This window comes from Miniopterus schreibersii (genome assembly GCF_964146895.1).
Source record: "Miniopterus schreibersii genome assembly, chromosome: 7".
In the NCBI taxonomy this organism is placed as follows: Eukaryota; Metazoa; Chordata; class Mammalia; order Chiroptera; family Miniopteridae; genus Miniopterus; species Miniopterus schreibersii.
The window spans coordinates 3,926,140-3,949,335 of record NC_138108.1 but is presented as its reverse complement, the minus strand read 5'-3'; the positions used below and the strand labels follow the sequence as shown (position 1 = coordinate 3,949,335).

The 23,196-nt window shown below is 50.9% G+C and overlaps 2 protein-coding genes across 5 annotated transcripts in view; both read left to right on the top strand.

Annotated features, from left to right (window-relative positions):
- Positions 1-1,521: 1,521 nt before the first annotated feature.
- On the top strand, positions 1,522-7,604 carry CHRNG (cholinergic receptor nicotinic gamma subunit; the record flags this gene model as incomplete). 2 transcript variants are annotated; one of them, XM_081142945.1, is made up of 12 exons in its annotated part: positions 1,522-1,631; positions 1,823-1,962; positions 2,201-2,245; positions 2,434-2,543; positions 3,095-3,250; positions 4,400-4,497; positions 4,795-4,995; positions 5,162-5,276; positions 5,461-5,575; positions 6,460-6,676; positions 6,865-6,998; positions 7,294-7,604. In XM_081142945.1, exons 1-12 carry the CDS (start codon positions 1,577-1,579, stop codon positions 7,465-7,467), a joined length of 1,560 nt encoding a protein of 519 aa, XP_080999071.1. In that variant the 5' UTR covers positions 1,522-1,576. The 2 variants fall into 2 exon arrangements, with proteins under 2 accessions (XP_080999071.1, XP_080999070.1); XM_081142944.1 differs by lacking the exons at positions 1,522-1,631; positions 6,460-6,676; positions 6,865-6,998; positions 7,294-7,604 and having other exon boundaries at positions 1,674-1,962; positions 2,437-2,543; positions 5,461-5,725.
- A 1,389-nt stretch (positions 7,605-8,993) lies between these two features.
- Positions 8,994-23,196, top strand: part of EIF4E2 (eukaryotic translation initiation factor 4E family member 2) — a 28,583-nt gene continuing 14,380 nt past the window's right edge. For 2 of the 3 annotated variants that reach the window (XM_081142943.1, XM_081142941.1), the window contains exons 1-6: positions 9,323-9,419; positions 14,384-14,498; positions 15,753-15,887; positions 20,864-20,968; positions 22,345-22,497; positions 22,594-22,730. In XM_081142943.1, coding sequence (XP_080999069.1) covers positions 9,400-9,419; positions 14,384-14,498; positions 15,753-15,887; positions 20,864-20,968; positions 22,345-22,497; positions 22,594-22,730 — 665 coding nt within the window. In that variant the 5' untranslated portion in view covers positions 9,323-9,399. Of the gene's footprint in view, positions 9,420-14,383; positions 14,499-15,752; positions 15,888-20,863; positions 20,969-22,344; positions 22,498-22,593; positions 22,731-23,196 lie in introns of all 3 variants that reach the window. The other variant, XM_081142942.1, reaches the window with a different exon arrangement.

The following is a 23,196-nucleotide window of genomic DNA, read 5'->3' as shown; positions in this document are numbered from 1 at the left end:
TGGCTTGGACTTACATCTGTCAGATGAGCGGGAAGTCCAGCCTTCCCTGGATTGGGCCACCAACTCCCTCCACCAACTCCCAGAGGGTCCCTGTCTGGTGCACAGAGAGAAGGGGGCCTGGATTGGAGCCCGGGGCCGCTGTCGTTGCCTCTCTCTGCCACACGGTGGTGGTGTTGGCCGCGGGTTTTACACTTCCCCCGGCAGCCGGCGAATCCTCCCCGTGCCAGGCCTGGCTCCGCGGCTGTGAGCCTTCCAGAAAAGACAACCCCCAACTGCCACACCCAACTGAAACTGCTGGGGTACGGGCCAACCTCTCATTTGGATCTCCAAGGACAGGGCGTGTCAGCTGACTTCCGGTTTCCTGACGCACATTGAAATGCCACAGATATCATTCATTTCTGGGGTGGGGGACGTGTTCTCAACCGGTGCTTCCTCCAGACCTCACAGGCATCTGCCACCCTGTCCCCAGGATGCTGAAGGGTGGGTGGCTTTCTGGGAACCTGCATTTTCTGTCTTGCCCATGAACGGAGGCATGCAGACCTGTCTGCTTGGAATAGATGGTCAGAAGACAGGTGGCCTGAGCCTGGTCATAGCCGTCGGCTCCCAGATCAGCCTTAGCCCGACCCTTCCCTTGACCACAAACCATACAGTGGATGGAGCTTGTTCTCTGGCCCTTCCAGGTTCCCTCATCTGACTCTCAGGGGGCCATGACTTCGATCTTGTCCATCTGCCCCATGAACTGAGTTCTGCGAGCACTCAGGTGCATCCTGGGTCCTCCCTGCTTAGAGCTGTGCCTGCCATAGGCTAGGGACACTAAGTCTATGGATGATTTAATAAATACCGAGGCCCCACAGGGGAGCCCCTACCCAGGAGCTGTACTACTCACAAGAGCCCCAAGTTTCAGATCTTTCTCAGCCCTCCTTCCCACAAAGCTTACTAGGCTGGGACTCATGCCTCTGAGAATGGGTGGACCCTGACCTGACACACTAATTTGTGTTAAGATGCCAAAGCCTGGGGGATATCATGCATCTTTCTTGTAGGCATTTTGCCTTCCAGTGTCTTAGCCCAGTGGAGTGACCCATTAAGATGTCAGGCTGATGGGAGAGGTTTGGGGTCCTCAGCCATGCCATAGAGAAACTCAGGAACATAACATACCTAACCAAAAGCCTTCACATCTCCCCAAATCCTGATGTGCTGGAGGGAGCAGGAGGAGGAAGCCTCCCTACACACTCTGCCTTCTCTCCCACACCCCATGAGGCCTGGCTGCATCTTCAGCTCCCCAGTTGGACCCTGAATCTGGGACAACTAATCTGAGCGGGGATGGAGGCTAGACCACCTCCGTTGGGGTAGACGGGGCCCCTCTGCCCCTCCCAGCCCAGGTAACCTGAGCCTGGCATTCTGTCCATCAGAGAACAGCTGACAGCGCTGTGGTCAGACAGCTGGTGGGGCCGGGCGGCCTGGCAGGGCTGGCTGGGGTGGGAGTGTGGGCTGTTACACGAGACCCAGAGTCTACATCTCTAGTCCTCAGACCTGGGGAGCTGCCGTCCCACCCATCACCGTGGAGAGCTGTGACACCATGCATGGGGGCCAGGGGAAGCTGTTCCTCCTGCCACTGCTGGCTCTCTGCCTGGGTGCGGACACAGGGGCTTGGGGCCCTGGGGAAGGCCGGCCAGGGGTGCAAGGCCTCAGGAGATGGAGGGATGGAGGGCTATTGGAGCCTACCCCGCACCCCGGCTCCTGGCCTTTCCATGTCACATGCTCCCCTGGCCTCCCCTTTTCTGCCCCCAAGTCCCTGCGCCCAGGCTCACCACTGTCTTTGCAGGAGCCCAGGGCCGGAACCAGGAGGAGCGTCTGCTGGCCGACCTGATGCGGAGCTACGACCCCCACCTGCGGCCTGCCGAGCGGGACACGGACGTGGTCAACGTCAGCCTGAAGCTCACCCTCACCAACCTCATCTCCCTGGTGAGCTGCAGCTTGTAGGCTGCTGGGGAAGAGGGGCCAGGGCACTGGGTCCGGAACCTGCTGGGGAGAGGAAGGGGTTGGCTCCAGGAGTGGGGAGAGCCCCACGGGGGAGAGGCCAGAACTCTCCCATGGAGGCTGCCAGAGAGGCTGGGGTCCTGTGGGACTCAACAATGGACTTGGAGACTAAAGTCTGGGGAGGGCAAGTGATGGGGGGTGATACGTTGGCCTGTACCCCCAGAATGAGCGAGAGGAGGCCCTCACCACCAATGTTTGGATAGAGATGGTAAGAGATCACCCTGTCCCCCTTTCCCTTTATCAGGGCTCCCTACCACGGGGCCCCAAGGCCCTCAGAGCTGCCTGTTGTCCCATAGTGTCCCCCCCTTGCCTCTTCTGGGCCCCTGGGCTGGGCTCCTGTTCCTGAGGGTGTGGCACACGGAGAGCAGGGGCCTGGCAACCGCCCTCTCCCTGCAGCAGTGGTGTGACTATCGCCTTCGCTGGGACCCACAGGACTACGCAGGCCTGTGGGTGCTGAGGGTGCCGTCCACCATGGTGTGGCGGCCGGACATCGTGCTAGAGAACAAGTGAGGAGGGGCACGGGGCGGGGTGGGGGGTAAAGGGCATGAGGGCAGGGCCCAGCAGGACGAGGGGGGCCTGGGAAAACGAGGTGACGGTGGGCGGGGCGGGGGGGTTGGGGAGAGGTACAGACCAGGACAGACTACTGGACAGAGCAGGTGAGGAGGGCTGGGCCCGGGCCAGAGCTGCTTGTAGACTCAGCTCTGCCATCCTGGGCTGGCTGCCCTCGTGGGCCACTCCCCTCCCTCCCCTTGGGGACAGCGCCCATTGAAGCTGTGGAGAGCCAGCAATACAGGAAAAGCGCTGCACTGAGCCCTGGCACTTCGCAGGAAGTTAAGTGCCATGACCTCTGCTGCAGAGAGCGGGAGGAGGTGATGGGATGGGGCCTGGGGAGCCTGGCGGGCTGGGGCGCTGGGGAAGGTGCTGGTTCCTGCAGCCAGGTGGGGACAGGCAGGGGCGTGGCTCCTGGGAGGGGGTGGTGTCCGGAGGCCCCACCCTGCGGGGCAGAGGGCAGGTGCGGGTGTGGGTCTCAGCAGCCTCGGGGCCTGGCCTGCCGCAGTGTGGACGGCGTGTTCGAGGTGGCCCTCTACTGCAACGTGCTCGTGTCTCCCGACGGCTGCGTCTATTGGCTGCCACCTGCCATCTTCCGCTCCTCCTGCCCCATCTCTGTCACCTACTTCCCCTTCGACTGGCAGAACTGCTCCCTTATCTTCCAGTGAGTCCATTTACTGGAGCGAGGGGGGACTTAGGGAGCTGCCCTAAGAGGGGCCGTGGCCAGGCAGGGACACGAGGCTTCCGGCCAGGGTCCTGGCTCCGTTCTCTGGGGCCCCTGCGCACATCTCAGATCCAGACACCTGCAGACACCACGTCCCTCCCTGCTAAGCCCCAGGCCCCTCACTCAACGTCTCTCACTCCCTCGGTTCCCCTGCCTGTGCCCCAAGGGGAGAAATGAACGCCTGAAGTGGGTGGGTGAGGGCACACACATGCCACAGCGTGTGACGCACACACAAGACCACCACACCCTGCAGCCTCCCGCGGGAGGGGTTCCGGGGAGGGCGGCCTCCAGTTCGGAGGAGCAGTCTTCCCGGGAAGGCCTCGCAGGGAGGCCCTCCTCAGTAAACAGACCGGGGGCTCGGACGGTTCCCTCTGTTCTGACCATTGGCCCCTCCTGCCCGGGGGGCTGCAGAAGGGCAGGACACAGTAGCCCCGGGCGACTGCCCTGAGCCACAGCCTCTACCCCTTCAACTCAAGCTTCCCTGGGGCCCCAAAGAGCCCGAGTCCCCCCTCATCTTGCTGCCAGGGTTTTGTGAAGAACTCAGAAATTATTGGCTGCACTTTTTTTTAACCCTCTCCAGCTGATCTGCCTATTGCCCTTTAGAGAAAGGGGAGGGAGGGGGAGAGACATCAATGTGAGAGAGAACATTGATCAGTTGCCCTCCTTAAGTGCCCTAAACAGGGACGGAACCCACAACCTTACGGCCTATGGGGAAGGTGCTCCAACCAACTGAGCCACACCAGCCCGGGCTGGCTGCACTTTAAAAAAAAAAAAAAGTTTTTATTGATTTTTTAGAGATAGAGGAAGGGAGAGGGAGACAGAGATGGAAACATCAATGATGAGAGAGTCACTGGTCAGCTGCCTCCTGCACGCCCCCTACTGGGGGTCGAGCCCACAACCCAGGCATGTGACCTGATCGGGAATCGAACTCGTGACCTCTTGGAGCATGAGACAGTGCTGAGTCCACTGAGCCACCCCGGCCAGACTGGCTGTACTTTTTGAGGCAAAACTGCCCAGAGATGACTATACCATACACCTCACAGGTGGGTCTACACACACTCAGCTTCCTTTCTTTCCCTCCCGCCCCAGGTCCCAGACCTACAGCACCAACGAGATCAATTTGCAGCTGAGCCAGGAAGATGGTCAGACCATTCAGTGGATTTTTATTGACCCTGAGGCCTTCACAGGTAACCACCCAGGGCCCCCGATGGTCCTGGCTGTGGGGACAGGGCTAGGCCAAGGTCATGCTCCCCCCCTACCCCCACGTAACTCAAGATGGAAACTAAGCAAAACATAAAATGGTTTTTTAAAGGCCCTACAAAGTTCTGATTTTCCTCAGATAATGGCTCCCATTTTAGAGGGAGAGAGATCAAGTATCCGAATTTCCTCGCTGTTTCTGCCCCTCGAGGGCAATCCTTCGGGCACATGTGGGCGCAGGGGCCTGCCCAGCCCACTGCCCGCGCCCACCTGGCTGCCACCCACAGAGAACGGGGAGTGGGCCATCCGGCACCGGCCGGCCAAGATGCTGCTGGACGCTGCGGCCCCGGCGGAGGAGGCGGGCCACCAGAAGGTGGTCTTCTACCTGCTCATCCAGCGCAAGCCCCTCTTCTACGTCATCAACATCATCGCTCCCTGTGTGCTCATCTCCTCCGTCGCCATTCTCATCTACTTCCTTCCTGCCAAGGGTACCCAGAGCCTGCGGGACGGGAGCCACTGGCCCCGCCACAGGGGACAGCTGGTGGAGCAGCCCCACCAGCTGGGACCAGGGGTAGTGGGCTCCTTGTGGGGAGGGGGAGGTGCCCACAGCAGGGAGATTGAGACCTGCTCTGAGAGCCTCTTGGTCACTCGCAGCGGGTGGCCAGAAGTGTACCGTGGCCATCAACGTGCTCCTGGCCCAGACTGTCTTCCTCTTCCTTGTGGCTAAGAAGGTGCCCGAGACCTCCCAGGCAGTGCCACTCATCAGCAAGTAAGGCCCGGCCTCCCTGCCACCCACCTCCTCCCCGCCTTCTTGGGCACTGCCCTACTGCCACCCTCCCAATGCCAGCCCCTCGCCCAAGGGAGCTAGGGGAGCAGCCGCTAAGGGCGGGGTTGGCACCTGGGGATGCAGTGCCCAAGGGCCAGCCCTGCCTGCTGCCCACCCCACCCGGCAGGTACCTGAGTTTCCTCCTGGTGGTGACCATCCTCATTGTCGTGAATGCTGTGGTGGTGCTCAACGTGTCCTTGCGGTCCCCCCACACACACTCCATGGCCTGCAGGGTTCGCAAGGCAAGTACCCCCCTGCCCGTTCCAGCACCTTCCCGCCCTGTCCCTCGACATGCACCTTCCTCAGCACCCCCAGCCCTGTGCATATTCCTGACGCACCATAGTCAGCAGCTAATCTGTCCTGTGTGTATGTTGAAGCATGTGACCAAATGAGTTAACAATAATAGTGAATGCTTACCAAGTGGCAGGCATATTACACATACTAACTTGTTTAATCTTTCTTTAAATATTTTTTAATTGATTTTTTAGAGAGAAAGGAGAGAGATAAAACATCAATCTGCTGCCCTATGCTCACCCCCTAGTGGGGACCAAGCCCTTAACCTGGGCATGTGCCCTGACCAGGAATCAAACCAGTGACCTTTTGGTTCATGGGTCAACCCTCAACCACTGAGCAACACCGGCCCGGCGTAACTTATTTAATCTTCATAAAACCCCTATGCAGTGGGTATTAGTATCCTCTCCATTTTTCAGATGAGGAACTGAGGCACAGAGAGGTTAAGTAACTTACCTAAGGACACACAAGAAGAAAGTGGAGGAGGCAGGGTTCTGACCAGGCAGTCTGGCACCAGAGCCTGTGTGATCTGCAGCCCACCTGCAATGATCAGGTGGAGCCTTTGCCACAGATTCCCAGGACTCCTGCCATATCCTGGGCCAGAATAGCAGGGGTGGGGCCCAGAAACCTGTGTATGGAACAATTGCCCTGGCGATTCTAATACGCACAAGTGTGGGGATCCAGCTTCATTGTCTGGAAGAGAGCAGCTGAGCTGTATCAGGGCCAAGCCACTGCCTCTGATGTGCTGCCTCCCGACCTCTGGCAGCATGAGCCCTTTGTACCGACCTTCACCTTCTGCTCTGAAGCCCAGCTTGGCTGCCCACCTCCTCTGCAGGTGTTCCTGAGACTCTTGCCCCAGCTGCTGCGGATGCACGTGCGCCCCCTGGCCCCAGCGGCCATGCAGGATGCCCAGCCCAGGCTGCAGAATGGCTCCTCTGCCAGGTGGTCGATCTCAGGTGGGGAGGAGGCAGCCCTCTGCCTGCCTCGCAGTGAACTTCTTTTCCGGCAGTGGCAGCGCAATGGACTGGTGAGGGCAGCCCTGGAGAAACTAGGTGAGGCAGAGGGTGTGACATTGGGGACACTCCTCCCAGTGGACTCTACACAGGGAAGGTTGTCTGTTGGCCAAAGCACCCGGCACTGCAGATGAGTGTTGGGCAAATGTACAGGTTGGGGAGAGAAGGGCCACCTTCTCTGCCTACTTTTCCGTTCTACTCACAAACCTGACCATCTCATCTATCAGAGAAAGGCCCAGAGCCAGGGCAGAGCCAGGAGCTGTGCAGCAGCCTGAAACAGGCCGCCCCAGCCATCCAAGCCTGTGTGGAAGCCTGCAACTTCATTGCCCATGCCCGACACGAGCGGAGCCACTATGACAGTGTAAGCCGGTCTTGGGTGGGAAAGGCCTGTGAGTACCTGGTGAGGGCCTGGGGGCAGGATGAAGGGGTGACCATAGAAGGATGATGGGATGGAAAAAGTAGAGTTGGGAGTGGGGAGGAGGGGGGACATCACGGCCAGAGGACCATGGAGAAGCCAGGTTGAGGCTTGGAAGTAGGTGAGAAGGGTCCAAGGAAATGGAGAATGGAGGCCTGCTGGAAGGCCAAGGATGGTTCAGGGGTCCAGGGCTGGCTTGGTGCTACCGCTGGTCATCCCATACCTTGCCTCCCTCACACAGGGGAAGGAGGAGTGGTTCCTAGTGGGCCGTGTGCTGGACCGTGTCTGCTTTCTCGCCACGCTCTCGCTCTTTGTCTGTGGCACTGCTGGCATCTTCCTCATGGCGCACTACAACCAAGTGCCCGCCCTGCCATTCCCTGGAGACCCTTGCCCCTACCTACCCTCGCCTGACTGAACCAACCAATTGCTGTTAGCCATTTGGAGTCTCATCAGCTGTGATCTTCTGCTAAGGTCATGAGTGTGCTCTTTGGGAAGCACCCTTCAGGGTCATGGAACCCAAACCGCTCTGAGAAGAGCTGGAGAAATAAAGAAACAGAGCTGGAGTCCTGGAGTGGTTGGGGATGGGCTGTGGGCAGAGTGTGCTGTGGGGTCAGCATCCAGGTGACAGTGGCCCTCTTATTCTGGACTCCACTTACTTCAGCAAAGCATTATCAACTCCCATAATTTTTGAAGCCCTAACAACTCCGGTTTTGCATAATGCCCCCAACGAGGTAAGGCCCTATCCTTCTAGGCCTGGGCCTCCCTTCCTTTTGATGAGCTCCCTGCAGGCTCCTGAAAGAAGTCAAGAGAAATGTTAAGAGTAGCAGCCAATGCTTTCTCAAAATTAGATGGCAGCCCACTCCAGCTGCCATCTCCCTCCCTTGCCTTTGGGTGCAGTAAGCACCCAGTATTCACCTGCACCAGTGATCTTTCTACTCATATGCATTTTTTTTGCCATCGATCACAACATATTTCATGAGTTTTATTATCTTTTTCCATTGTTAAGAGCTCCTCACAGCACCATGCAAAGCAAGTCACTACATCACCATGTTTCAGATAGGCAAATAGGGGCCCATAGTAAGAGGGGTTTCCCAGAACAGTAGTGGCCTTATGGTTAGGAGTCCAGAATTCCTAACTGACCCAATCTTAGACACTCTAAGAAAGATTCCACAGCCCAGAAAAACAGATCTCTCTTCCTTCTCTTCTCAAAGGCCAAGGAATTTGCACTGGTCTCACAAAAACGGTTAAGAGCTAGGTAGGGAGGCTGGGAGGTAACAGGGAACTGCAGAGCCCCTGACCAGCCTCCCTCCACGCCGCTTAGCAAACAAGATGACCAGCTGAAGTCTCCGAAGACGCAAGGCCCTGCTTTGAGAGTACAGCTGGGGCCTGAGGTCCTCTGGTGACCAAAGAGGGTAAACTTGAGCAAGTCACTTGTGCTCCCTGAGCCTCTGTTTCTTTATCTGTAACTATGGGCACAGATATCAGTTGCTGTCTACCCTCATCACAGGTCCAAAGGTGTGAGTGACGGTGATTGAAAAATGTGAAAGTGCCAAACTGAGACCCGACAATGGAGCATTGTGGGGGGCAGGGAAGAGGATCCCGGAAATCACCCCGTCTCCCAAGGACAGGGTTGCCGCTGAGGGGCCCAGGCCCCAGCAGGTTCATGCACCAGCTGCGGGTCTGGGGCAGGCTTAACCCAGCAGGCAGTCTGGTGATGGAGGAACCTGCCCTGGTCCCTGTAAGCCTCTCCCCAGCTCCCTCACCTGAGAATAGTCTCTCACCCTCCTGAGTGCTCAGGGGGCGGGGACTAGCTCTGCAGCTCGGGGCCCAGCGAGCAATGACTAACAATAGCTACCACTTACTTAGGGCTGCTGGGTACGGATTATGTCGTTCAACCCACACGGCAACCTGAAGAGGCAGGTACCATAGTACAGAACCGCCAGTACCGAAGAGGAAGAAACCGCCCGCGGACGCTGAGAGTCGGGCTTCAGCCCGCACTGGGGCTGGAGCCGGCACCTGTGCTCTACCGAGTCCGGGGCCCGCGCCGTCGGCGCTGCCTCTGTCTCCGAGCCGCCGCGGGAGGGGTCGGCACGCTAGGCCGTGGGCGGGAGCGACTCCTGGGAGCCGCTTGGGCGGACCCGAGCCCGCAGCAGCCGCCGCCGCCGCCCCCGAGCCGAGCCCGGTCCCTCCGCGCAGCCGCCCGCGGCGCGCACCGGGATATCGGCCCCCCGCCGGCCCGCGCGCCTCCGTTCCGCCGCTCCCCGCGCAACCGGAAGTGGCCGGGCCGTAGGCGGAGGGACCCGGCGGAGCGGAAGTCACTCCGTGAGGCAGTGGCGACGGCGAGAGGATGAACAACAAGTTCGACGCGTGAGTGGCGTGCGGCCGCCTCCGGGGCCCCTGCCCCCAACCGTCCCCCGCGCCAGTCCCCGCCTCGCCGGGCGGCGGCGCCACCTCCACGGCGCGGGCCTCGCTCCCGGGCTCGGGCTGCGGGCGGGACCGACCCCGGCGGCCGGCTGGGAGGCGGGAGCTGGGGACGCGGGTGCAAGGGTCCCGGGGACCCCGGGGCGGGGCCGACCTGGGGCGAAGCGCGGGGGCCGGAGAGGGTGGCTGGGCGGCCGGGAAGGAGGTTTTCGGACGCCCCGCCCCGGCGCTGCGGGTTGCCGGCGGCGTGGACGGTTGGGTGTTCCCTCAGCCCTCAGCCCGGCCGCTTCTGAATTTCTGAAGCCCGCTTTCCTCACACCCACTCTGGCCTGGGCAGGTCGCCTGCCCTCTCTGGGCCTCAGTTTCCCCACCCGCGCAGGGGGACGGTGGTCGAGCCCGTGTGTGGCCGTGAAGGTGCGGTGAGGGAACGTGGCCGCTGCGGCCGGCGCCGCGGCTGCTCAGTGGAGCGGCGCCGCGGCGTCTTCCTGAGACTCCTTCCTGCTTCCTCTCTCCTCCCCTCCTTCCCCTTCCCACACCCTCCCGGAGCCGCTCGGTGTCCCGGCCCCGGTTCCCCGTCCGACCCCTAGTTCCGGCAGCAGTGTGGAGATGCAGAGAGGAAACGCAAAGCAGTTTTGCACATTTCCCTCCGCCGATTGTATCTTGAGGTAGATTATGTTCTTAGCTCTTCCGAAGACCTGGATTTCCTGTCCCCGACCCACCAGTTCCTAGATACTTGACAGGAGAAAAGTGAGCCGGCCTGTGAGCCAGGGTTACCCGAGCCACGTTGGCGGTTAGCGCCGTGTGCGTGCCGCACAGGGGTGTTGGAAGGGTCACGTCACGTTCAGCTTGGCCCAGTGGTGTTTTGTAAATTGCCACTTGGCGATGTATAAAGGTGAAGCGGGACTGCTGTTAGTTTCGGTGGCGATGACGGGGCAGTGGGTCTTTCCAGTCCAGCGGGTGCTGGTCGCGTAGTCAGAGGTCCTGGGCTCCAGCACTCCGGGCAGCTGCTCAGAAACGTTTCTTGGTTGCGGAGAGGGCCCTTCCTATGGGCAGAGCGCTTTCTGCAGCCTGCTGCTTAGCTGAGCCCATCCCTGTCCTGGCCCCCTCCCCATCAAACCCTGGAGCCCCTGGCGCAGAGCTAAGGCCCGCTTCCGGGGAGCTGCCTGCCAATCCTGTACCCCTTACTGCACCGAACGGAACAAATAGGAACGGTATCCTAAGGCACGTTTTAAGAGTTATCTGGCCCAGCCCTACCCAAATCATTTGGAGGTCTGTAATCTAATGTAAGAACAGTAATAATGGTTTCCAAGGGCAGCGTGCTAGATACTTTTCATATATTATTTCTACTCCTGACAACCCTGCAGAGGGGATCTTGTTACCTCCTTTTACAGGTAAGGAAAGTCAGGCGCTCTGAGGCTAAGGAACTTGCCCACAACAGGAAAGGCCCCGCGGTGGGATTCTAGCCCAGATTTGTTGTTTGACCTTGGTTCAAGCACCTCTTGATAAAATTTAACCTGGCTCATTATTAATTCGTTCTGATTATTAACTGTTCCTTATACTGAGCCAGGATTTTTTAACGTCCATCTTCTAGCTATGCAGGAAAAAAACCAAAGCTCTCTTTCATTTGAAATTAGCAATTGAAAACAACACTCCTGACCCTAGTTTTGCTTTTTGTACACCTTGTCTCATTCTTGGCTTTTGTACTTTTCACCAGTGGTTCCTAAGGACTTGGTTCAGTTTGCCAGAACCCTAAAAGTCCAGTGCCTGGAGTTGAGTACTGTAGTCTAATCTGATGGATTCATGAAGAACTGTATGCCTCCTTTACAGTGTGGGCTTAATGAAGAACTGTAGCCTCCTTTACAGTGTGGGCTCCACTTCTGGGAATGTAACCTAAGACCGTAATTTCTCCCAGCCCCCTACATCTATCAAGTCATTAGCTACCTTTGCCATTGATCCTGTTCATATGCAAAACCCCAAGATGCTTTCACTGTTCTGTAGTGCCGACTGTGATAAGCTTGGTTTTCAGATCTAGGTGCCAAGGTTGATTTTGCCCCTCCTCTGTCTTTGTTAGCGTTTGGCCCATTCTTAACTGTTGTCTGAACCACTTATTTGGCACTCGTCCTATTCTGCCTTGTATTGCTTTGATTTTAGAAATCCATTCACTGAACAGGTTTGTTTTCTGCCACTGTCTGATGCTAGACATATAAAGATGAATTAGACCAAGTTCTTACCCACAAGGACTCTGTCTAGTCAGAAAATATGAGGACATACCTGAGCAGAAGCTTGGAGAGCTAATTAGGTGCCACTCTGTCTGGACAGCTTCAGAGATGCTAATTGCCCACCAGAGTCTAGGGAGCACTGATTTTTCAGTCTGGATTATATTTTGGCACAGATCCAGCTTCACACTGGAACATAGGAATGCAAATGACTTGCCTTAAGTGTAGGCTCAGAGAGTAGCTGGTTGGTTAACTCCACCCTCAAAAAATAACTACACAAGATGAAGGTCCATTAGGGTTTCTAATGACTATCTTAGAAGGGAGTCGGAAAGTGTGGGTCAGGGATCACAGTAGTGTTGTTTCTTCTCAACATAATTATTTTTGTTATTTTTCTGTTGTCTACTAGTGATAAGCAGCAAAACCACTAAAAAGAAAGGAACTTACATGCTTTGCTTGGAAGGCAAAATGAGAGATGCTGGGTGACTATGTCTCTCTTCAACCAAGACTTAAGGGAAGGGAACCCAGAGGGTATAATGGGGGTTTGGGAGCTGAGAAGAGAGGGAAATGGTTTGAGTCTGGAGTAGGCCCGCCCTAAGGAAGAGAGCTAGGAGCTCTTCTTGGGCCTAAGCAATAGAAAAAAGCCCATGAAATGTTTTTAATCAGGAGACAAAAAACTGGCCATTACAGTATAGCTGGGACAAATACCAACCTTTATTAGGGGAGGGCCAGAAGAGGGGAGCCTAGGCTCAGCCTAGGGAGAGGTCAGGAAATATTTCCAAGAGAAAGTGGCCCTCACTCTCAGTCCTGAGGGACAATTTAAGCAGGAGAGGAGGGCTGTCCGAGAAGAGACCACATAATGAGCATAACGGGTGAGGTCAGGGAACTGCAAATAGGTTGATCACTACAGTGAAGGGAGTTTGTTGGGACCGGTCAGGAGATGATATTGGCACACGTAAGTAGAGCAGGAGTACTTTGTGTCATGCTAAGGCCTGAGCGTGTGTGTGTCTCCTCCATCAGGTCTGTGGGGACAGGCACTCTGTAGTGTCTGATACCAACAGTAGGTACTCAGTAAACATTGTGGGACTTATGTGCCAGACACACTCCTTTTGGAAAGGAAACTAAACCAACTCAAATTTCTTAAGGGGAAGGGGTATCATAGCACAAATAATGGCCTCCCCAAAGTCCAAGGAGGCCAAACGAAGCCAGTGAAATGACAGTGTCACAAACCAAGCCAGCCTTTACTCTCTGCTGCTCTGCTCCATTCCCTTTCCCCGACTGCCTTTCTCTGCTTCTGCTCATTGCCTTTATTCCCTGTGGCTTTTTTGTGTGGGACCCATACGCCTGCCCCAGCTGACTCTGATCGTTCACCTTTTGGATGAAAAGCTGAGGAAGGAATCTGCTCATAATTTTGAGCAAGGCTCTGAGGCATACGTTATTGGCCTGGCTGGACTGCCCTTTGGTCAGGTGCCCTTCATAGTCATGTCTTGTTCAGGATCGGGATGGGGAAATTTATGGCACAGTGCATGACCACCTGAATATATCTACAGCTAGGGCTGTGAAATGGGCAGAGCAGGAACCCCAACACATGGCTAGCTTAATTTTAATATTTATTGAATGCTTTTTATGCACTAGGCAGTGAAGATTCTTGGGGGGAAAAATAAAAAAGTAAAATGCTTTACAAAAGGTTTATGTATTTGTGTAGGGTAGTATAATTTGAGCATTTCTAGAACCTTTCTTGAGAGTTGCCTAATTCCATTTGACTAGATAGTCATTAGGACCAGAAAGGTGATTTCAGAGAAGGTCCCTGGTAAGTTAGTGGTCCAGCTCTCAACTAAACAGCATTCTGATTATCTTTGTGAATTCACCTTCTGTTTATTTTTTGTCTGAATTTTTTCATTTATCATTGATTCCACATCTTCCTGCTCTAGGTGCTAGAGATACAAAGATTAATAAGATACTGTCCTAAGGGATTTCTCCATCTAGTAGGAAAAACAGATGTGGAGGGAATGGCACCTTAGGCTGAGGGTAGTGTTTGCACATAGCACAGATGTGGGTATATAGATTGCTTTGGGGGTTGGGGGTGGATGCTAGCAGGCAGGAGTCAGATTCTAGAGTATCTTATATTTCATTATACTTTATCCTGCAGGGTGGTCATCAAAGGGCAAGGGACAGTTGAGAGTTTTAAGCATGGAAGTTAAATGGGCTGGTGGCTATGTGGAAGATGGATAGAGTGGAGATGATTTGTGTTGGGCAACCATGTAGGAATTTATTGTAGTAATTGAGATGACAGGAAGAGGGCCTGGTCAGAAGAGTGGCAAGAAGGATAGGTAAGTTTTTAAACTTCATTTGAAATGCCAAAGCAGTTACTTTTTCCAGAACCTCTTCTGATTATTGACTATTTTTTGGTCAAGAAAACAATCCCTTAAACTGTTTACCGCTTGCCTCTTTGTGCAGCTTGTTAGGAAACTGGAAGACGGTGTGTTCTGGAATTCAAACCTTAGCTGATGAGCATTTCAGTTTTGTTTAATCCTCCTAATTGACTTTCTACATTCCCTTGCCCTTCTCTTGTCTCATTGCTGGTATTTTGAGTGACTTCAGGCTGGTTACATGGTAGTTTATTTGACCTGTTGGCTTTATTAGGTAAGCAAGAATTAGTTCAATCGTGGGATAACATTGTTTTGCCTTTCTGTTTAGATTAAAAGATGATGACAGTGGGGACCATGATCAGAATGAAGAAAACAGCACACAGAAAGATGGTGAGAAGGAAAAAATGGAACGAGACAAAGGCCAGAGCAGCAACAAGAGGAAGGTGAGTTTTGTGCTGCACAGGGGTCGTTGCCTTGGGACTCGAGACTTGGTTATCTCGTGGAATCTGTTTATCTGGAAGATACCATATTAACTTGATGGTACACTGTTTTAAAATACCTGATTTTGTTCTCAAGAAAAGATTGTTGAATCACTGGAGTTCATTTTGGGACTCAGAACCTTCCCCTTACCACAGGATCTTGATATGCCGCCTGCTTTCCAGCATCCCACTAGCCTGAGGTAGGGGGAATACCCGGAGTTAGCAAGGCACCATTTGCTTCGCAGGCTGCTGCTCAGTATTTCAAATCCTGCACATCTTTAGTCAGTAACAGTCTATGGTCTAAACTAAAAGTGACTTGGAAAGGAAAAAATTAGAGAATGAGAAATAGGTGGGTCAACTTTTCTTTTTTGTTGTTTTGTATGTTTTTTTAGAAATATATCTTTATTGATTTCAGAGAGAGGAAGGGAGAGGGAGAGAGAGAGAGAAACATCAATGATGAGAGTCATTGATCGGCTGCCTCCTGCACGCCCCCTGAGCGGGAATCGAACTGCAGTCTCCTGGATCCTAGGTTGATGCTCAACCGCTAAGCCACACCCGGGCAGGCTCAACTTCTTTCTTAAAAAAGTCAGAGTCATCATTAATTGCTTTATTCTGCAATATTGAGTACTCTCTAAATACAACATTTTAGGTGCTAAGGGGATATAAAGGTGAATGAAACTGTGGATCAAGGAGCTAACATTTAATACTGGTGATAGCGATAGAGCTGACCTTTATTGAGCACTTCCTGTGTGTCAGGCACTGTGCTAAGCATTTTACATCCATTAATTTATTTCATCTGCTCAGTGCCTCTGTGAGATGGTTAGCATTATTTATCCCATTTTCCAGATAAGTAGCTGAAGCACAAACAGGTTAAACAACTTGCCCTAGGTTACTAGCCGGTAAGTGATAGAGTGTCATAAAGGAGGTGATTCCTGACCTGGGAATATGTTGAGATAAGATACAAACATAAATACCTATGTTATGAAGTAGAAAGTTACAAACACCACAAGAACAGAGGTAAAATGTTACAGGAACTTAGAATCAATTAACTACTACAGAAACTTACTGTGTAAGCAGAGTCTTGGGCACATTGCAGGCAATCGATCATGTATCCTTTTGAAATTGGGGAGGTAGTAAAGGGTGATGCTGTAAAATGTTTTCTTAGTCTCAGAGCATGTGAAAAATGGCCAGGACTAACACACCTTCTTCAATGCACAGGCTGTTGTCCCTGGACCGGCAGAGCATCCCCTGCAGTACAACTACACTTTCTGGTACTCCAGGAGAACCCCCGGCCGACCCACCAGCTCACAGAGCTATGAGCAGAATATCAAACAGATTGGCACCTTTGCTTCCGTGAGTACTTAGTGAGCCTTAGTAGTAAATTCATGCCTGTATTTATATCAGTATGTTTCTTTATCCCCCTGGTAACCTCTAGGATTCTGGTTTCCTGACTCAACTGACCTGAGTCCCTGAGGTCAGATTTGTTCATTGTTAGGTTTCTCTTTAGACATCTGTAGGTAACTAGTATGTGAGTTGTGGAATTGACCAGAAGGGGACAATACAAAAATTATTTAAGTAGATATTTAGTGAGTCCCTACTATGTGCAAAGTGTCTCGGAGAGGGGGGGTATAAATTTTGCTTTTAATTGATTTTAGAGAGGAAAAAAACATTGATGTGAGAGAGGAACATTGATCGACTGCCTCCTATACATGCCCCAGCTGAGGATTGAACCTGTAACCCTTCGGTACCTGGGAGGATGCTCCAACCGACTGAGCCACACCTACCAGGGCTAAAATTTTATAGTAGATGGTATCTGTTCTTATGATGCTTGATGGTTAAGTCAAGAGTAAAGTTCAAGCCCGGCCAGCGTGGCTCAGCAGTTGAACATCAACCTAGGATACAGGAGATTGCAGTTTGATTCCTGGTCAGGGCACATACTTGGGTTGCGGGCTCAATCCCCAGTAGGGGGTGTGCAGGAGGCAGCCGATCAATCACGACTCTCTCATCACTGATGTTTCTGTCTGTCTCTCCCTCTCCCTTCCTCTCTCTGAAGTCAATAAAAAACATATATTTTAAAAAATAATAATAAAGTTCAAAAGTTCTTTTGCATTTAAGATCTTTTCTTTGGGGTTTTGGATCTGTTAGTGATTATATGTAAAGTAGCATCTTTTTCCTGTCTTCAGAAAGAAAATGAAATCTCTAGTAATTGCTTCTGTGGGTATAGGGAGCCCAGGCTTATCTCCCTGAGAAGCTGTCTGCAACTAAAACCAGTCTTATTCAACAAAGATTATTATGCACTTCCTATGTGCTATACAGTCCATCTCTGGGCAGAATCAAATGCAGGATTTGTTATTTTCTTGAAATTATTGTAGTATCTTCCCTGTTTAAAATGGAGACACTAGAAAAGGAAATTCTAATAGGCAGTAAACGTTACAGTAAAGTAGTGAGGAGGAAGGACACAGTAGTAGCCACTTTGTGTACTTCCATCAGTCGTCATGATAGCCCTATGAGGTCAGTGATATTATCCATATTTCACAAATGAGAAAAGTGAGACTTGGGTTAAGTATCTGATCTAAAGTCTCAAGTCAGTTGTAATTTACTTTACTAACTGGAGGAACCAGTGTTGAAACTCTGGTTGGGCAGGCTGTAAAGCCCCATTCCAAAGCCCGTGTTCTTTCACTCTTCCAGTACCCCAGAATGCATGACATGAGGCTCCAAGTTTTAAAGTGTTTGCTAACTAGACAAGCTATATTTATTTATCTGATTCTCATTAATCAGATATACTACACTTATAATAGGTCATCCGATTACTGAGTTGATGTATGCTACCTTATTGGTAAATTTAGGCTCTTTTGAAATACTAAAAATAGCTTGTGCACTGGTGCATATTTGGTTTAAGAAATGTTTGTTGAATGAATTTAAGGCACTAGTAGGGTTCTAAAGTGAATTAAGACCTTGCCTTTAGGGAAACAGGTCATGGCTAGGAATTTCTAGTCTAGGGAGACAGAAGTGCTATTGGGCAGAACTGAGGGTCCAGTTATACGCACTATTTTTTTAGATGACCTGGGCAGTTCAAACCTGTGTTCAAGGGTCAACTGTAGTCCTGGCATTTCTTAATCTATCACAAAAGTTCTGTTAATTACATGCTGTGTGGGAATGCCAGGCCTCACAGGCAAAATGGCAGCCTTTATGTTATGAAAAACTGGTTGAGTACTTAGAGGATTCTATTCAGTTATTTTGTGGTAATTATGAATATTTCTAGCATTTTTCTTTCCCTTCTAAGGAAAGCATATGTGGAGTGACCCAGCTTGTGAAAGGAGGGTTTTGTTTTCTTCTCTTTCAGCATATGCGTTAAGTGGAATAGCATTTGTCATCTAGGGTTCATGCTTCTTCAGTATTCTCTGGATGTGTGAAAGTGTTTGAAGTCTGCTGTCATGTAATTCAAGGCATTAAGAAAAGCCTCACAATATTAAATCCTCACAGAGAAATCATTACATTGTGAAACCTTTTATTAAACCCAAAGTAGTACTTTCCATTTGTCCTTAGTCCTAGTATTTAACAACAAGTAAAGGTTCTTGAAGTCACGGTGATTAAGAAGACAGTGCTTTAAAATGGGAAGAGCATTGGATGTGGGGGTCACAAGGCTCATCAGTCTGGTGCTTGACTCTGGGCTGGGGCAAGTTCTGAAGCCATTTTCTCAACTCTACAAGGAGTAAAGTAGTTCTGAGGTCTTTTCTGCACCTCATATTCTGAATCGGAACACTTGTTTATTTTTTTGTTTCAATTAAAATTTCAGAAACCACCCTGGCCAGTTTGACTCAGTGGTGAGAGCATCGGCTCATGGACCAAAGGGTCCCAGGTTTGATTTCTGGTCAAGGGCACATACCTCAGCTGCAGGCTCCATCCCGGCTCCTGTGGGAGACAACCAGTTGATGTGTCTCTCTCACATTGATGTTTCTCTCTTTCTCTTCCCCTTCTCCCTCTCTCCCTCCCTTCCACTCTCTCTGGAAAGCAATGGAAAGAACAAAACAACAACAAAAGTTTCAGAAACCAAAATTGCCTAAGGAGAAGGAAAAGCTCTTTCAAAGTTTAATATTGTTTCTTGAGCTGCTTGCTTCATCTCTCATGGTTTAGATATAAGATTGTGACTGTAAGATTGTATAGTCTGGCTGTAAGACTGGAGGAGACCAAACCATTAATAAAGCAATGCTCACCCTGGCCGGTGTGGCTCAGTTGGTTGGGCGGCATCCTGTGTGCTGAAAGGTTGCTGGTTTGATTCCCGGTCAGGGCACATGCCCAAGTTGTGGGCTTAGTCCCTGGTAGGCAGTGTGCAGGAGGCAGCCAATCGATGTTCTGCTCTCACATCAATGTTCTTCTCTTTCTCTCCCTCTCTCCCTCTCCCTCCTCCCCCTCTCCCCCTCTCTCTCTAAAAAATTAATAAAAATAAAAAGACTCACCAACTCTAAAAAAAGCAATGCTGCCCTAGTTGGTTTGGCTCAGTGGTTAGAGCATTGACCCATGGACTAAAGGGTCCAGGTTCGATTTGTACCTGGGTAGCATGCTTGATCCCCAGCCCTGGTTGGGGTGTGTGTGGGAGGCAACCAATCGATGTGTCTCTTTCACATCTGTTTCTCTCTCTCCCTTCTACTCTCTCTGAAAAGCAATGGGAAAAATATCCTCTGGTAAGGATTAAAAAAAAAAAGCAATGCTTAATTGAGGAATTGAGGATGGTTTTTGTACCTTTCTTCCCCACAGCCCTTCTCTAATTCCTAATACACAGTGAGCCACAGTTTCTACTGAGTGTGCTTTCTTTCCGCCATGTTCTGGTGGAGAAAGATTATTGTTCATTGTATACATATTGAGCACTTACTATCCCTTATACAGTTAAGCATAGCAGTTACTGAGATGAGACACTGCATTAAAGTCCTACAAATGACACTCATTCCTAACTTCTTTGTAACATAAGACACTGCCTCTGTTCCTTTTCTGTAGAGGAACTGATGGGACAGCCGTTTCACACAGTGTAAGGTCTCTTTCTCCCCAGTTGCTCTCCAGATCTAGAAATCTGACCCGAATCTCTGTGTACTCAATACCCATTTTCAACTACACAATGCTGGTGTCTTGCTGTATGTTTGTTTAGAGCCTCCTGGGCAGTGTGTTGGCATATACCAGCTGTTTCTCTCCAGACGATTCCACATCTTCTCTTTCCTCCTGAAGTGTGCCTCTTCCCTGGCCAGTGCTTTGTAGGTGTCCTCTGTGAGTCACAGAGGAGTAGGGAAGTAAGTGCCAGGGTGCCAGGGCGTGGACAAGGACCAGCACGTTGAGTGTAAGCGAGCATCTGTGGGTAGAGAAGCGTGTCTGCTTTCCTGATGGCACTGTGACGGGGCCAGCAGAAACAAATGCTGCAGCTAAGAAGAGGGACTTAACAGAACAGCCTGATGGCTGTCAGAGGGGAGGGGGTTGGGAGCTGGGTGAAAAGGGTGAAGGGATGAAGTACTAATTGGTTGTTACAAAATAGTTGTGGGGTGTGAAGTACAGCATAGGGAATATAGTCAGTAAAACTGTAATAACTAAGGTGCCAGGTGGGTACTGAAAATATCTGGGGGATCACTTTGTAAAGTACATGATTGTCTAACCACTATGCTGTACACCTGAAACTAATACAAAATAATATCAAATGTAAAATGCAATAAAAAATACACACACACATATATGAAGAAGAGGGATTTAAACCGTAAGTAGGAGAGGCTAATCCTGCTTGGTTTTGGACTGTCCTGGCTTAGAAAGGCACCATGGTGTGGGGTTCTATCACTGTGCTCAGTAATGAAACAGACCTAAAATGTATTTCATTATAGCTAATGCTATATTTGAGTAAACAGTCTTTGATCAAGAGGTGATTTGATTCTAAAAAAATACATTCAGACTTCGGTTATGGGGCACTTACTATAAGTCAGGACTGAAGGGTTTCCATTGTGTGAAATGAGGTCCTCACAGCATGTCATGGTTACCTTGGGGCCTCTGTGGGAGGGTGAATGTTGATTCGCCTGATTTCCCAGCTCAGGCTCCCTGGCTGCGGCTGGCATTTCTCACTAAAGAGTTGGTTCTTGTATCAACAATATTACATTTTTCTTTTATTCAGCTATACCATATGCTTTCATCTAATATGCCTTTCCTCCCACACAGTCCTCCAGATGAAAATGTATCCTTCCAAAGTATAGCCTGTAACAGTGTGTCTTCCATGTTTATGCTTTTCTCTTAGATAAGTCTTGCATTCAATCAAAGAAAAAGAAAAGTCAAACCTTCTCTACTCTGGGGCCCTCTCTTCACAGGTGGAGCAGTTCTGGAGGTTTTACAGCCACATGGTACGTCCTGGGGACCTGACAGGCCACAGTGACTTCCATCTCTTCAAAGAAGGAATTAAACCCATGTGGGAGGTGAGGACTGAGGGCCTCAGACTGCTATTCTGAGCAAGTTGGTATTGGGGTGGGGGAGTAGTCCTGCCAAGGTTAAAAGTACTTTAAAGCCTTCTCTTAAAACTGCATCACTGTTTGGTACATCTTTAGAGCTGGGACCTCCAGGAAAAGACACTGGTACATTGCTTGTCTAGGTGGGGTGGTGCTGGGTGGTTTTGAAAGATTGTTTCAGCACTAAAATGGTATTGTAACAACATTAAAGGATGGGTGTTTTTTGTGTGTGTTTTTTAATTACCCTATTGCCATGGAACTGGCTGTGTATGTAGAATATTACCATAGTATACTTATGATTAAAGTGGGTAAAAATAAGCTTACATGCTCTGATACCCAGAGCTGAGCTTTATTTATGATCTTGCTTTGCTGAAATCCATCTTTTGTTCTGATGCAACAGTATTTTTTTGGAAGACAAATGTGACCATACCCCCTTCCCCCCCCCCAAATTAAAAATGTTATGCAGCTTTCCATTACGCACAGGATCTTTTAGGCCTGTCTCCCCTCATCTCTAAACCTTCCCTTCGGTGCTGCTGGACCTTTCTTTGCCTCTCCCATCTCACACTCAGAGTCTGTGCACAGACATGCTCTTCCCAGTGCCTGCAGCCCTTTCACCTGCCCTACCTGGCTAACTCCTGGGTCCCTCAAGACCCAGCTTAAATGTTTCCTCTATTTGAGTGTTTCTGGAGGTCTCATTCTTTAACTTACTATACATATCTCTGATATAGCAGTGCTTGACAGATTATACTGCTGTAATTAATGTTCGTGTCTGTCTCCTCAACTAGATTGGGTCTAGGAGAGACTGTGGCTTCCTGTCTGTGTATTTGGGATATGGTGACACCTGGTAACCTCTTAGCAAACAAAGTGAGGAATGACCTGTGTTTAAAATCTGACATCATTTCATTTTGATTCCTAAAGCAGTTTCAAAAAAGAGGATTTTTTTTTTAATTCTCACCTGAGGATATGGTTTTATTGATTTTAGAGAGAGAGGAAATAGGGGGGAGGGAGAGAAACATCTATGTGAGGGAGAAACATCAGTCACCTCCCGTACATGCCCCAACTGGGGATCGAACCCACAACCTTTTGGTGTATGGGATGACGCTCCAACCAAGTGAGCCACCCAGCCAGGGCAGGATTCTTTTTAAAGGGTCTATTTAGCCACTTTTTGTAATGTCCTGTATAAGGATCTGTACCTTGCTTTTCTTTCTTTTCTGTCTCTTCTCTCCCACCATTTTTCCTATAAAGTTGAATAATTAGAAAGTGGCAAGACCTCTTAGTGTTTGTGCAAAAGAAAAAAAGAGCTGTGAAACCATATTGTAACTTTAATGCTTTCTGTCTTTTTATAGGATGATGCCAATAAAAATGGTGGCAAGTGGATTATTCGGCTGCGGAAGGGCTTGGCATCCCGTTGCTGGGAGAATCTCATCCTGGCCATGTTGGGGGAACAGTTCATGGTTGGGGAGGAGATCTGTGGGGCTGTGGTCTCTGTCCGTTTTCAGGTAAGCCTCCCGTGGGCAGGTCTGGTTTCGTGTGTGGTCTCTGCTCTCCTCACTGCCTCCGGTTTGCTTTGATGAGTCGCTCTGTTCCTCCTGTAGGAGGACATTATTTCAATATGGAATAAGACTGCCAGCGACCAGGCAACCACAGCCCGAATCCGGGACACGCTTCGGCGAGTGCTTAACCTACCTCCCAACACCATTATGGAGTACAAAACCCACACCGACAGCATCAAGTACGTGCTGGGGGGGCTGGGGGGTGCATCTCCCTAACCTTAGCGGAACTAGGGTCTTAGTTGGGTCCAGAGGGATATGGTCATACAGGAGGCTGACTTGTGGAGAAGGGACAGACCAGTCCTCCCCTCTAGTGCTTCTGGCCACTTGCAGCAGCTCTTTGCTGGCGAGGCTCCTGCACACCTCGCTGAATAAAAGAGAGCCCTCTGCAGAATCCCGGTGGCGGTGCCGGGGCTTGCTTCATTTCCACAGGCTGTCTTGTCTTTCATTGGCTAATCACTGTCTCAGAGTGAAAGACAACGTGCTCTTCTTGCCGTTTTTAAAATTAATTTCACTGAACAAGAGGGTCCTCCCTGTCTGCTCCTTCCCCACTTTTGCATGTCTTTTTAACCTATTAGCTTCAGTCTGTTTCTTTGTCCTGGGAAATTAACTTCTTATCAGGAATGTGACTCCATTTCCTTGTGTATA